General features: G+C 41.3%; 1 protein-coding gene across 6 annotated transcripts in view; it reads left to right on the top strand.

The window, feature by feature from the left end:
* The window catches only part of LOC118513197, an 88,417-nt gene that overhangs the window by 54,125 nt on the left and 18,932 nt on the right, over positions 1-15,360 (top strand). For all 6 annotated transcript variants that reach the window (XM_036058689.1, XM_036058684.1, XM_036058686.1 and 3 more), the window contains one exon: positions 6,793-7,004. In XM_036058689.1, coding sequence (XP_035914582.1) covers positions 6,793-7,004 — 212 coding nt within the window. The remainder of the gene's footprint in view (positions 1-6,792; positions 7,005-15,360) is intronic.

Genomic DNA, 15,360 nt, shown 5'->3' with positions numbered 1-15,360 from the left:
AATAGCCTCTTGTCACTATTTGAATTCAATTTTTTTTTTTATTATGACGAGTTGAAGGTTGACCTTACTGCTGGCACCTCATGTGCAGACAAAATACAAATGTCAACAAAAAAAAATCACAAAAATTACCAAGGCATTGCCTTCGTGATACTTCGCCTTATCACGGGCATATTATTTGAGTTCTAGAACTGAAACAAAAACTTCACATACTTTTAAAAATTGTCAACCTTAGCTTATCAAGACTTTTAAATCTACCTGATTTTCTTCGTTAGTATTACAACCTCAAGAGCTATCGGCTTTTCAATTCTGCCTTCCTTGAACTGACTTTGTCCCCGGCTAGATCCCTGAAGAGAGGTAAACATTGATCATCAATCCAATCACCGAGTATGGATTTTCAGTTCATCAGATTATATCCATGTTACCTGCAAAGACAACGAATTAAAGTGATCGGTTAAACACCGTGCCGCAAATATCGAAGCCCGCCCTCCGCTTGACACCTTTCAGACCAATGTTGAACAGCGAACATGAAAGTCCATCCACTTGCCACTGTCCCGGATGAGATTCAAAACAATTCTCACTAGGAACTGTTGCGACAGTCACATGATGTGGAAACGACACCATCTGTTGCATCCCTTATGTCGTAACAGTATACAAGGGTAACTATACTGTTCCTTAGTGTTACAAAAGGTGGTTTACGAGAATGTTGTGCTCTCGGAATTTCAAAAGTCTTTCTCAAGAATAAAGGTATGCTCGGTAGGTTTCCCTTGAACAAAACTAGTTTGGTATCCCACTTTTAACCTTTTTCTCTACATTTGGCGGATTAAACCCAGTTTCTAAAGGCCCGGTAGTATGTTCTGATTAAAATCCTTGCAATGATAGAATCAAGGCTGTCCAGCAATGACGGTGATGCTTCGACATTATTGGCAGGAAAATTCAATACCAATTCCTTTAGCTTTCATGGCAAAGGTTTACGGTTGGTCAACGTCTGCAACTACTTCTTTCTGTTGTCTGACAAAGCAACACATAACGATCGTGAGAGTGATGATTTAAGGTCTTAAGATGTAGACGCCACAACAAAGTGAACCAATAATGCAACAGTTTAAGACTAGACATTTAAGATACACACGTAAGAAAAGTACATATAATGCATCCTTAAATATTGGTCAAACGAACATTTAATCACGAGTATGCCTCCATACACAAGAACTGCACACTAGAAAACGATACTTGTTTAAAGTTCGCGATGTACCCGATGCAGCGCATGAGAAGAAACATAATCAACATTTGCAACCGCAAGCATTTAAGATACATCTAATAGGGTAGTAATCTGCACGACGACGGACTAATCTCGAATGTAGACATATATCGCGATTAAAAGGCGTAGAAGAAACAAACGGTCGTCCGTGGCACCAGAAGCATCTGTTTATCTGTGCCAAAATGCCATGTCATTACCGCGTGTCGATCCTTCCGCCGTATCCCATAGTCCATAGCGGGACACACTTTTACTCGCGTTCGGATTACTAAAGCATTCATCCTGTGCCAGCCAGTGCTATTGAGGAGAGGGACAAGAACTTTGTCCCGCTTCTACAACATACAGTCCAACAAAACTGGAGGGATTGCAGCGGCGCCAGAAACTGCTTTTTGGGCCGTTTATTTTTAGCTGTCTGGTTATGTTTTTGCTCCTCGCTCCAACAAACATGGCATCAGCATCAGTAGCGCAGGCAATGCTTTATAGCAAGCTCCTGGTGCGGGCCGTTCCTTAGCCAATTTCGGAGTGGATTCGTCTACGATTACACGCGAGTGACGAGTTCACATTTCAGGGTGGAAAAATGAAGCCACTTACGCCTGGCAAAACGCGGGTGTGCTGGGTTGGACAAAGTGATGAAACTCGTAAGATACCGCGCAGCGCCACCCACAGAAGCACAGAAAAAGCCAGCAATAAAAATAACATAAAATAGATAGATCGAGCAAAAACAAATAACAATAAAAGCAGATGGCGCGTATACGCCTGTAGTGGTGGTCTCGTAGCCCGTTCTTCCTGACTGGCTCCCGTGTCCCGTTGCCAAACAAACGAGGGCAAAACACCTTCCCTCGTCATGCTAATGTGCTTTGCCGAAGAGAACCAGTGTGTAATGTAACATCACATTTACACACCAGCGCAGCCAGGACTGAGGACCGAGGCGGCAGGCGCTAGGAATATGGTGCAAAACGCGAGAAAACTGGTAGAAAGAATTGCATGGGTGTGCGATTTTTATTTCCAGAAACACCGTAAACATTCCGCACTCCGCTTGCTGGCACTCGCCTTGGCTCGCGTGGTCTAGAGTCCGTTCTCGGTAAGGAAAACAAATACACGAGCAAGTAAACATGGCAAAATAACAACCCCAAACAAGCTGTCGAATTGGGTTGAATTGGAAAAGTTTCGTGTGCAGCTGCATCAATAGTTCGTTGCAGCTGCAGCTTCGTCCGTGTAGGTACAGAGCGAAAAGCAAACTCGGTGTGATAATATCCGTTGATTGTCTGAAAGAAAACAGGAAATAAAATCACCAGTAAGAACAGACAGGGTAGTAGAGAGCCTGCTCATAGGCTTTTGGGTTTCGTGTGAATTTATCAGGCAAATGGAGTTATTTTATTTTGGCAATGTATTGGATCTCATTGGTCGCACTGAGGATAAATCAACTGCTAACAAAATACTGTTCCATGAATCCGTTTTACGGACGTATTCCATAAGCACTTTCTTAATGACTTTCAGATCGTGAAACAAGTTCCGTATGATTTTTATAGTCCCAGTTCGTAGTTTAAAGTGATTTAAATTTACTAACTGTTGTTGCTTTCTTTTTCTGACAATACGGCTCTATGCCGTCATAATTAAAAATATATATAAATATTGTTGTTTTCTACCTCCACATGTGTTTTGAACATGTGGATATTTTTTTAATGCAATATAGATGAGTGAAACCCCTTACAAATGATCTCATTTAATTGTAATGTCTTGCACATCCTAATTCATTTCCCTTGTATCAGATGTTCGTTCTCCTTAGCGCTTTGCATCTTACAAGACTGTTAGCTACAGCTGAAGTCAAACGCACCAAGCGCCTCCACCGTTGCATAACTTCCCATAATCTAGAATAGATGAGCATAACCTCTTTCAAACACATGATTTTTTTTGGATATGCTTATCAAATTGCCTTGCATCAGGAGAGTGGAGTTCGTTATAGAGGACACTCTGCGTCTTGCTACCAGAATGGTATAGCTCCAGCTAACGTGAAACGCACCAGGCGCCTCCATCGATGTATAACACCCCATACAGAACAGAACGGGGTAGCAGCTTTAGCTATCCGGAAACAACGGAATTGTGATCTACTCGTTGTAGTGTTTGTTGCTACCGTCAAGCCGACCCGTCATTGTCCACAATCGCATGTTCGCTACAAATGGTGCGCTGCGTTGCACGAACGAAACCGAACATTTAGGCAATGCTAACGGATTAGCGGAATGGATGTTTGCTATTTACTCATTTGTTTTGCTAGTTTTATCTCTTTTCTCTCACCCATCCGTATGGTGTGCTCCGCTCCATCTCTGTATTTAGCCTTCGCCGACGTGCAATTCATTTCGTGCATGTGCCGGCACTCGCTAGAAAAACCTATTATCCCGGAAAAGGCGCAGCTTTGGGGTCAGCTTTAGCACACCGAGACCTCGCCCTACCCCTTTCCCCTCGGAATACAATTTTCTGTCCCACCGTTAAACATCCGGCAGAGCGAAAACATGCTCAGACTAGTGCTGCAGCAGCCTCACTATTTGCTACGTCGTCTGTTGACGAATGTCACTACACGACTCGACGGATAAGTACACAACTCGTCCGCCGTGATCGTTGGTCAGTGCGCGAACGGAAACATATTTGCCCGAGCTTGCCATGGTCACATTCAATCTGGTACATTTTACGGTACGATGAAACGATTTTTCTCTTCACTCCTGTTGCGGTCGTAACTAGAGTTTACTCGGCTGAATTTGTTGCACAACCGCTAGCCAGATGTATTTCGTGAAATTTTTTTTCCTTCTCCTCTATACTGTGTGCTCTCCGAACGGCTGAAAGCTTGTGTAGTTGGTAGTTGGGACTACTACTTTAGTCGATATTTTGAACGCATACGCAGCGCATAAAAATCATGGAACCGTATATTGCTTGCTAATGGCGTTGATGGCTAGATAAGTAAAGGATTTTCGTAAGCTCTTGGTATTAAATGATGTGAAGCTGAGTGCGAGTATTGCGTTGTGCACATGTTTTCAAATTTGCATTATTGTTTCAATTTGTTATGAGTATGAAATACTAATTAGTTATGAGTTTCACTCAAATTTGAAGCTTTGAGAACAAATGTTATATCTTTAAGGTTTTTTTTTTATCTGGCACCACAATCGTTTCTCGGTTTTGGCTTGCTACAGAAGTTCTGACGATCTAGCGCTGTTGTTTAACTAACAAATATTTTCTGTCCGACACATCGACACCGTAACTCAAGGTCATCTTGGACCTTAAATGCCTCTTTTCTTTTTGTTGTCGAAATAAAACGACTACAGGCTGGATCGTTAGGTGTCAATCTCATGACATGGCCTAGTCTAATTCGGTGTACAATAGTGGCTACATCATATTTATGTAGATTTTTAATGATGCCTTCACAATAGCCTCTTGTCACTATTTGAATTCAATTTTTTTTTTTATTATGACGAGTTGAAGGTTGACCTTACTGCTGGCACCTCATGTGCAGACAAAATACAAATGTCAACAAAAAAAAATCACAAAAATTACCAAGGCATTGCCTTCGTGATACTTCGCCTTATCACGGGCATATTATTTGAGTTCTAGAACTGAAACAAAAACTTCACATACTTTTAAAAATTGTCAACCTTAGCTTATCAAGACTTTTAAATCTACCTGATTTTCTTCGTTAGTATTACAACCTCAAGAGCTATCGGCTTTTCAATTCTGCCTTCCTTGAACTGACTTTGTCCCCGGCTAGATCCCTGAAGAGAGGTAAACGACGATTTTGATAAGATTTGACCCTGAACCTCTTATGTGAAAAACTATTGCTACTACAGCTCCCACTTTCTTGCAGACATCTCGCTACTGTTTATTTTATAAACAAATTTAATATAAATATAAACCGTTCCTTTGTCGAATTGAAACGGACTTTATCTGTACTGACTCACAATTCAAAGGGTAAAATTCAAAAGTAGTTTCAAAGTACCAGTTGCAACATAACAGGCCTCTTATTCATTTTGTATTGTAATCGAGTTCTTAATGAACGTGCAAACAAAACACAAATTGTTTGAAAACATTATGCATTTTTTTTTACCTACGGCTTGTCCATTGTACATTAAGTCACTGTGAGCTTTCAAACAAATCATGAATTTAAACTAGTTCAATATGATCAGGTCGTCCTACATTAACATAGAAAATAATTAACACTTTCATTTAGCTCATTTATAGTGAAATTACAAACAGTCGTGACCTTCTTATATATGTATTAAACAAATCAACTTTTTAGTTATATGTTGTGTAAAAGGGAAATTACGGCAAGCTTGATAACGGTTTTATTTTCTTAAATTTTAAATCTCCAGAAATCCAGGACCAATCACGGAATCCCACAATTGTAAATAACCTTTCAAAAACATCATACATTTTTAAAACAAATCATATAACATAGTTACAGAACCATCTCCAAATGTGCGATACATTCATACTCAGTTTCGCTATATTTCAGCAATTTTGATTACCTGTTTTAAAGTTTAAACTTCTCCTGTTGTACTATTCATCATTAAACAATATAAAAGAACGTTTTTTTCACAAAAGAATATTCCACTGACAACAACACGCATACTACATTAAGCTAAATAGCCTTCCAAAACCAAAAAATAAAGCGAACCAACAGGCAAAGGCTGGCCGTTTGTATTCCGATACGTAGCGATGTTTTGCACAGTGCAAAAATAAACCAAAGCTCCAAAACCAAACAAAACAAAAAGGGCTTCATCTGCTGTTTGCTACCCCGTTTGGTTTTATTTTCATTTTTAATATCTAGGCCATCGCAGCTTAGGAGCACTGGGAGGCATAAAAACGAATTTTTAATTAAATTATCAAAGCTAAAGTGGTGCATCGTGCAAGTAAACATTGTGCGACGGGGCAGCATCGCGTACACAATAAAAAAAAACAACCAGCAACGCATGCAGCAAACATATATACAGCACAATAAAAAATACATTTTTATCAAGCGAGCCGCTCCGAGACGCATTGCTCCAACCGCACAAAACCGAATAAACCAGCCACGGTAGCACAATATGAAAGATTAAACAATTTTTGTTCATCCAAATCCTATTTCCGCTAGCCAAAAATTATACCGTGCAGCACACAAAAGACGTTAAATTTTGTTTACTCGCTTTACAAACAGTGAGAGTGGTGCTCAGAAAAAGGGAACCAGTATGTTTCAATTATTTGCTTTTGTACATTTTCTTTCATGCTTTTGCGAAAAATACTCCGATTCGACTATGCGGCACACAACGTGCTTGCAACAGGATATGGTGCGGTGTCGGCAAATCGCACGAAAAAGTAGCACAAACAGAAGGGTGTATGATTCTGCTCGGAAAAGGATTCACTTTCCGTAATCCAGGCTCGTTAAGTGGCAGCTCACAGTTGCGGCCCCAAAGAGCTGGCTTTATTTCCACTAATCGCAAGACTATCGAGCTAATGACTGTATCCATCTTATTTCATTCTCTTCCCTCTTTCGGTTATCTTCCATGTTTGCCACGCTGCAGAGCTGTCGGTGGGGCTGCGGAACGTACGGGTCACGGTCCCAACGGCCGTCCGGAAAGGCGATCCCGTTCATCTGTACTGCGAGTACGAGCTGGAGGACAACGAGCGGCTCTATTCGATCAAGTGGTACAAGGGAAAGCGAGAGTTCTATCGCTACACACCACAGGTGCATCCGTCGGTGCAGGTTTTCAGCGTCAGCGGAATCGACGTCGAGGTAAGAATTGCTTTGTTTTATTTTACGCAGTAGAGGTTTCATAGGCAATTCGCTGTGTGTGAATTGAATTCAACAGAGGTGAGATTCTACTGTTAATTGAAAAAATTGAAAAATGTTGTTGTTTTTATCATGGATCGTAATTTTCATAGCTTTAAAATATACTTTATTTATTTATTGAGATATTTCCATCGATGAAACGTAATAGGGCACCTTATCTCATGAGTGTTCGAGAGTTATTTATTGTGTGCTGTTGCGTCATTCAATGGTACAGTCCTGTTGTGAACGTTAAGTTTTATCGAGAGAGGATATTATCTTGGTCATACTTGGACGCTTCGTTACCGAGGAAAACTTGTCATAATCCATAGAAGAGGTCGAGTGCAGAACAAGGGTCTCAACCATGATCCGCAGCCTGAGTGGCCACCTGCCCCCTTTCTCACTGCTTTGACTGGCTTTGCTCGGTACAACTTCATCTGTTCTGCACCATACTATTCACAGCGTTCGATCTCATTCATACATCATTCATCAATCTATTCATTCATTATCAATCATACCTGCAAGCTACAGCAAAAGATGTAATAGACAGACAAACAGTAAAAATTGAACGCAGGGAGGAAGACAGTTCACACAAATAGTCCATCCGCTCAGGAAAAATGAAGACGATCCTCAAGTAGATCATTATTCAAATTATCCGAATGAATTCACGATCACCAGATCGCAGATGCTGTGGAACGAAGTCTTGAGGCTTTCGAGCTCCTGTCTAACATACACCAAGCCTGGCCAAGTTGAATTGCTGTTATGCCGTGCAAATATAAAATGCTAAAAATTTAATTTAAAAAAATATAGACCTGTTTTCAATTAATGACTCCTTACACATACAACCGGCATAATACCTATATGTTCTAACAAATAGTTTAAATAGTTCTTCAATAACGCAGATTTCGCCAACCTTAACCAAACCCTTTGCAAATGTTTCTTTTGTACGAAAAAACCCATTCAATTTAAAATGCTTTTCTAAAATGCTCGAAGTATTTACTCGATCCAACGAATAGCCATTGGTACGGTGCATAACCAAAGGCGTAGTTGAAAACAAAATTTATGCATACAACAGTTTCCGAAATCAGGGTGCTTGACACAACCTTTTAGTGGATATTATTTCCTTCTCGCAGTTTCTTACCTCCCTGCATGCCTCATCGATGTTCACCGACCATCTTTATGTTGCGTTCGGTGTCTAGTCGACTTTTTCACTACAGCCCAGTAGCGCGGAGCGGTGAGACTTTTCGTATTCCGTTTGCAATGGAATTCTACTGTTATGTTTCCTGCTTGCTTGCTTTGTGCCTCTGTGTGTGTGTGTGTATTTGTATGTAGCCTACGCCCGTGTGGAAGTGCACCCATTCCCGGGGCTATTATGTTCACCCCAACAACAACAAAAAACAAGACACATGACCCCTATCTCCTGGTGCCCATGTCCATGTGCGAAAACTTTTGAACTTTACACTCATAAATCTGGTAAGCCGAACGGTCGGATTTTTACTTGTACTACAAAACCCGTCGAATTCGGGCTGTTCCTACAAATGGGATTACAACACTTTACATGGCGTTCCAGTTCGAAGCAAGTTGGTGTGGTGCGAAAAGTTGTAGATATATATTGCATGGCTGGCATTTGGTAAAAGTTCGACTTTTTCCACTTTCTCTCTCTCTCTCTCGCTCTCTCTCTCTCTCTTTACGGATGACTTCGGTTCGGATGCTACGACATTCCGAGCCAAACAAGAGTTAGTGCCGCCTTGCACGCTCGAACGATTAGTATGGCGGCGCAATTTATTAAATCTCCGTACTTTTATTATAACCTCTGAGCTCTACCCACTGCTCTAAACGGTGTGACGATTTCCTTGCGAATTATTGTCTATACTTCGGTTATGCAATCATGTTTTTTTTTTTTGTATAAGCGGTCCTATCGAACGAAAGCAATATTGGTAAATTTGATTTAAAATGCTGTTGTCAGCCCTGGTACTAAGACCAAACAAGTGATTTGTAATATTTTCAACAAAACTCAGAAGACAGTAGCGATGGTCGCGTTGGAAGCAATAAATTGTTTACCGAGGTTAAAAATCCTTCCGAGGGCTGTTTGCCATCACAGCGGACGAATTTTCGATATTGAATTACTCCATTATTCAGAAGAAATCATTGCTCCCATCGGGACCCCCAGCAGGATACATTTCCATTCCGATGACGCGCACTGAAAAGCCGCCCAGAATGTGCAGAAACATTTCTTATGAAATGGTCGCGGCAAGCTTGCTGCCATTTATGCCTTTTTTTGTGTCCTCTACTTTGCACATGGGAAATCTTCCTCCCTACCCCGTAAGAGAGTGTAGCATTGGAGACGAGAAGGAAAAACCAACTTTCCGCAAAAAAAACAAGAACTATTCAAGGCTGGCAAGGCGTGAGAAAAACAAGAATAACTCAGACACGCGGGCATCTTTCGCTGACAAGTGAAGAAAAAGTGGTTTCACTCACAAGGCTGCGGGAACCAAACAAGAGTCATTCGCTAGGAGCGCTTTGTAAAGCAGAGTAAAAACAAAAAGCCTTCACAAGGAAAGGCGTTGAAGGCGCTTTGGGAAGCGCACAAATAGCATGGTGCATTGGCCACGTGCGTACGCGCCAAAGTGGAATGGACGGGAAAATGTCTCTCCGTGTTTCGGATAGCAAAAAGCTAAGGGAGCAGTTAATTTTTTCCCGCTACAGCAGCAAAAGGCAACACCATTACCGTCTAAGGAAATCGCATAAGAAACCTACATTGCAGAAAAAACGGTTGATCATACACACAGACTCACACACACACAGTGCATCGCGCTGTTGGAGCTTGATAGGCCCAAAAACAAAACAAACCAGTGAAGATAGGCAACAGGGGAGGCAACAAAATGTGTCCAATGGCAAAAACACATTCCCAGCAGTGAGCGAAGCGAAACAAATTTGATTAATGATACACTGTTGGTGGATCGCTTGTGTTGCGCAGCCATAGCCAACAGAAACACAAAATATTAACAGTAAAAGAAACGAAACTCAGAAATGGTCCATATATCGGCTCGAAGGAACGGAAAGAATATATTCGTCTCATGGTCTCGGTGAAGTTGTAACCGTTGAATGTGAACGGCGAGTTTGAATTCGTTTGTCAAATTGAAAGGTTCGAATAGAGGACTTTTAAGAGGTCTAAACAATAGATTACTTTTATCAAGAAAGGACGGTGGAGGATCAGATGCACTTAGTGCATGGCTTTGGAACTGGAAGATATTATGGTCTTCAATATGCAAACATACTTCTCAAGGTGATATCCTTTGTCAAACGAGGTGTCTCCAAAGGCAGCTTTTTTGAGAAGCCTTCCCCCTAGCGACTTTCTTCGCACCCCCCAACAGCTGTTTCGCATGGTTCGTTGGCAGAGCATCTGAGGTGAGAATCAACTCGGAAGGTTCCTCTATTCCATCTCGCCACAGTTTCACGGGCATGACCGTGACCTAGCAGGACCGACTCCAAGGTTGGTAACAGCAGCAACGGATACCATCACGTTGACCATATCCTCTGATTGTGTGTGGACCTCGATGCAGGAAGACCCGAGTTCTTAGCAGCATTTTGAGCATCAGGAAAAAGCTCTGCTGTGCCTATTCTTGTCATCCTGATTCATAAAGACCACCAATAACCGCGAATTATTTTTTAAATCGCTCAAGAAATCGGAATCATCCTATGATTACTTTTCTGTTCCCCCCGGAGATAGTAGATACTATCGTTACAAAAGTCCTAATTATCATGCTCAAGTGTTTGACAAAAGCTCTCTCAATCGTAGAACCGACATTATGATTGCCAAATTGGCTATCCGTTTTACAGCGCAGAGGGCTTGCATTACGTAAGCTTTTATTCTAACGTCCGCATTACGTTTGCCAAGCAGAGACTCGATTTTAAAAAAATTTCTTCAGGTTACCCAGGTCTAAGGAAAAGATTTTATTGCGAATTTTGAAGCAGTTAAGTTTTGAAGAAACTAACTTAACAAGGCATTTCCTCCCTACGTTAAATTTGAACGAGACGAACAATGGAAAATAGTGAATAAATAAGAATGTGAAGAAATTGCTGAACAGATCCTGCGGGGCTAAACAATTTTGTGTTTTGAATAGCACACAAACCCGTTCCTTACTCTGTTGGTAGATCTTGTGTAGCTATCATTGAATTGTATTCAAATGTTATAATGAGCCATCGAATCTTTGAAAGCAAGACAAAATGTCGACGAAAGTATGACTTCCATAAAAGAAGAGTCCCGACTTCCATAAAAGAAGAGGCACTAAAGTTTAGGCATTTGCTGTTATTTTGTGCTTCTTTCTATATGTTCATGTTTCGTATTCAAAAGTTTCTAGTTTATGAGCCCGTGACCTTTCAATGTTTATGCTGACCAACAACATGTTTATATGCCGGTTGCTTCCCTGCAATAATGGTTGACCCAAAATCGAAAACAGTAGTCTGATATTGTTGAAGATGGTAGTTTTGTTGACGTTCTACAGTTTCCAGGATGGCCCAGGACATTTTCGATTCACTGGTTGCACTAGAGGTACCGAGGTTTGAAGCTCGCCAGATTAGAAACACAGCATGGCGATGTCAACAAAGGTGATCAGCATTAAAATCATCCTTGGGAACTGATGGCAAGAACAGACTTATTTCCAACACCACCCCAACCAAAGGAAGCATCAATTGGAACTGCAATTTTAACCGAGCCCACCCAGGATAATGTGCATTAAAAGTATGGGTGATGGAAATATCTCTCAATAGAAAGCTTTCCAAGAATTGTGTAGTTTAGGTAAATACATTGTTGTAAAGTTAAATGAAATGACCGCTCTACATAGAAAACCGAATTCTATTGAATAATTCCCTAATATTGGATCATTGTATCGAAAAATTAAAATGAATGAGGATATGCATTGAAAATTGCAATTACAAAAAATAAGCAAACGTATCTTCAACTCTAAAAACCTGTCCTATGAGTTGCACAAAAAACTGATGTCGCGAATGTATAAAAAGGACCCCAGCTACCCAGGTATTCCTTGCTGATCAAACTTCCCAAAATCGAACACTTGTCCACGAGTTTCAGAATCTGGGGCGACCCCCAATACCATACGTGTGCAGCTTCACACGCTGACCTAAAAATTTAAAGCACTTTGCTAATCTTCTTTTCGCAACGCTTCGTACCGACCACTTGCGCCCAACTACTGCGCTGCGAGCGAAACAGAGTGCATAAATTGACATTCAGACAGCAGCCGGGCAAACCGGACACCGTCATGAGACCGCGAAACTCTATAAATCTTCACGCTTCACGTTCACAGCCACAAATCAATCTCCGATCTGACACAGCCGTACTCACCAAGTCGGTGGAAAGGACACTGGTCCATCAGTGCTTGTTCGCACCAGCGCAATCGATGGGTACGCACACCCACGGTGAACGGAATGAGCGGAGCTAATGAAAATTCAAATCACTCAGTTGTCGACGGTGGAAGCGGTGGATTGTGTGGGCAGCTCGAAACCGGAACTCGGTGCATCCCGATTTCAATCGAGGCTTCCAATCAAGTGAACGAAATCTCCACTCCATCTCATCGATTGTGAGTTTTCCGAGGCACTGGACTGTTCCATGCTCGTTCCTGGTTCCTATTTCGACAACCGTGCAAACATCTTTGCTCGTTGGAAGCAAAAACTTATGGAAAGCTGAAAAAATGCAACCTATCTCGTACAACCATAAAACCAGCCTGGCTTAAGGCTTGGTAAGAGGCTGACACGAGACTTGGGAAGGTTTGCGATCGCTTTTGTTTTTTCGTTCACAGTACACCAGTGCTCAGTGTAGATTTGTATCAACTTTGTTCAGTGCTCATAAAGCATTCCCGTGGCATCCAATTCCCAGTGCGATGGATAAGAATACCCGCCTTCTATTCTTATCATTAGCTTTGTCAGCTTTGTGAAACATTGTGCGTGTTGATTCAACTGTATTCTGATCAGTGAGGCATAGTTTCTAGGAGCGAGTTAGAATTATAAAGACCGTGTCACATTCGTTCCTCATTTCAATCTTATCAAGTTGATTTGATAGACTAGTTTCAATGATTTTCATTATAGCTTCAAATTGAACGAAGTAGAATCAGTTTGAATTTTCACTTCTAATATTCCAAACACTCGTTACATATCCCGTGCCTCGTTTGTTGACATACATTCGAGTACACTATTTAGCAAAGGAGCCCAAGTTTTGTTGCACATATTTTACTGCTGTGTACATCTCCAACGCTCGCTCGTTCGTTTGGGAAACTGTGTCGTTCCGAATCATAAGTCGTGATGATGTAGTTTCGTGCTGCGATTCTTTCGCCAGAAGGCGCTACCGTGCATTGCGTAGCGGTGAAGAAACCCGGTTCCGGCACTATTTCATTTGCGGTTATGCTCTGTTTATGCGTTCGTGAAAATGTTCACGCAGATCGAAAAACTCATAATGGCGACTGGGAAAGAAAGTAAACATGTCAAATAGGTAGAAAAAATGATTGTCAAAATTTGTCCCTCAGGAGCCGAAAAAACCGAAGCGGTGGTAGATGTGGAGCAACAAAAAAAAACAGGAACTGCGTACACCCGCTCACTCTCGGGAGAGCAATGCATGAGGGTAACGCCACATAGATCAAGTACAGTTGGCGTTCGAGGCTTGGAGCGCTAGCAGAGCCTCAGAAACTTCCCCAAAAAATATAGTATGCCGAGGAGGGAGAAAAAAAAGGCCAACCGAAATCGTTGTTCGTGACGATATTTTTTGTGGATTTGATTTCCGTTCTGTTTTTTGCTCACCCCATTTCCCCATTCTTTGGCCTCGTCTCGATACTCTCCCTTGTCTCCGGGGTTTCGTCTTCTCTGTGGCCATCAATGAGCTTGCTGCGAACCGGAAAAAGCAGGCTGCTAACAGGATCACTCGCGGCCGCATTTATCGAGCCCTTTTTCCTGCCAGCTAGCGCAGCTGAACGGTTCTGTCCCAGAGCGTCGAGCGAACTTCCCCTCCCAACCGGAGCCATTTGGTGAGATCATTTGAAAACAAAAAAAAAAACAAATACCAACATTCATGCGTAGACACACAGCCACACGTGCAAACATATAAAAATGCCAATCGGATCGGGCAGTATTGGCGTCTGGATATTGGCTTTCCTCGAACGGGCTTTCCCGCCAGCGCAGTGTCCGATGGTTCAGCGGCGAAAATCAGCTTTGCTGTCCGGAACGGAGACAAACTACGCCGCAAAATAGATAAGAAATAAATTGCTAGTATTTCCCGCCAGTATCTGTTGTTTTTTTTCTTTCTTCCTTTGTCCCTTACGACGGTGTCCTGCTTTTTTGTCGCTTTCCGGTCGATAAACAACATCGATAAAGACTCCTCAACCCCACTGAATTGAGAATGTTTTCGTAGTGAACTTTCGAAACGGTGGGCCGGATTGGAAGCATGGATGCTCGTTTGGTGATCTTCTAGGTAGCTTACTTAAGCTGCTTAATCTTCCACCCATTTTGTTATGAAATCACCTTAGAAGGCTGACCGTGGATGTGTGGATGTGTATGGGTTTGTGAATAATTGTGTCTGCGTTAATGAATGCGAGCTTTAGGGTTTTTTTTAAGATCCTTACCTTTATCAATGATGTCATTGGCATGTGACACTGGAATAGAGCGCCTTGCAGTAGTTTGGTCTAACGCAATAAATCGAAGGTCGCTGTTAGTACGATGACTAAATATTACCGATGTGTCCGTAACAGAAATTTATACTAATCGTACCCCAATCATTTGCCACAATTAATCTGCAGAATATTCTTGATCTTTGGTCATGTCTCTTCTGAGGTTCATCATTTATTTGTAATATTCTTTGTATTGAGTTTGAATGAAATTCGATTTTTTTTTTATTGAAGCACCTAAAGGCTAGAGCATCGACACATGAAGCAAATATATTTAACAAGCGCTACATTCAATAAAAACTTTTTTTTTTATTTCATGAACTAAGTAAATTAAATCAAGGATATAAAAAGATATAAGCTAAGACCACTTGAGACGGAGGATTCAAAACAGTAGAATATTTGACAAAAATGTAACATTCACACTCTTTCCTTTCTTCTCATGAAGAGAAAAATCTCTCTGCGATATAATACATATAAAAAAATATAGTAAAAGCTTTTGTCTTGTTCAAAATTTACATTAAAGCCCTATATTCCCATAACCCACCTGATACAGAATTCCGATCTATATAATGATAATGAGGAAACATGTAAGGGAATGTTTCATATAGATTGTGGAATATTGCAAGCCCGTTGTTGAACTTTGCAATAAAATAATAAAA

This window comes from Anopheles stephensi, chromosome 3 (genome assembly GCF_013141755.1).
Source record: "Anopheles stephensi strain Indian chromosome 3, UCI_ANSTEP_V1.0, whole genome shotgun sequence".
NCBI classification, from domain to species: domain Eukaryota; kingdom Metazoa; phylum Arthropoda; class Insecta; order Diptera; family Culicidae; genus Anopheles; species Anopheles stephensi.
Note: the sequence above shows the minus strand (reverse complement) of the source record. Positions and strands in the feature narration are given on the sequence as shown.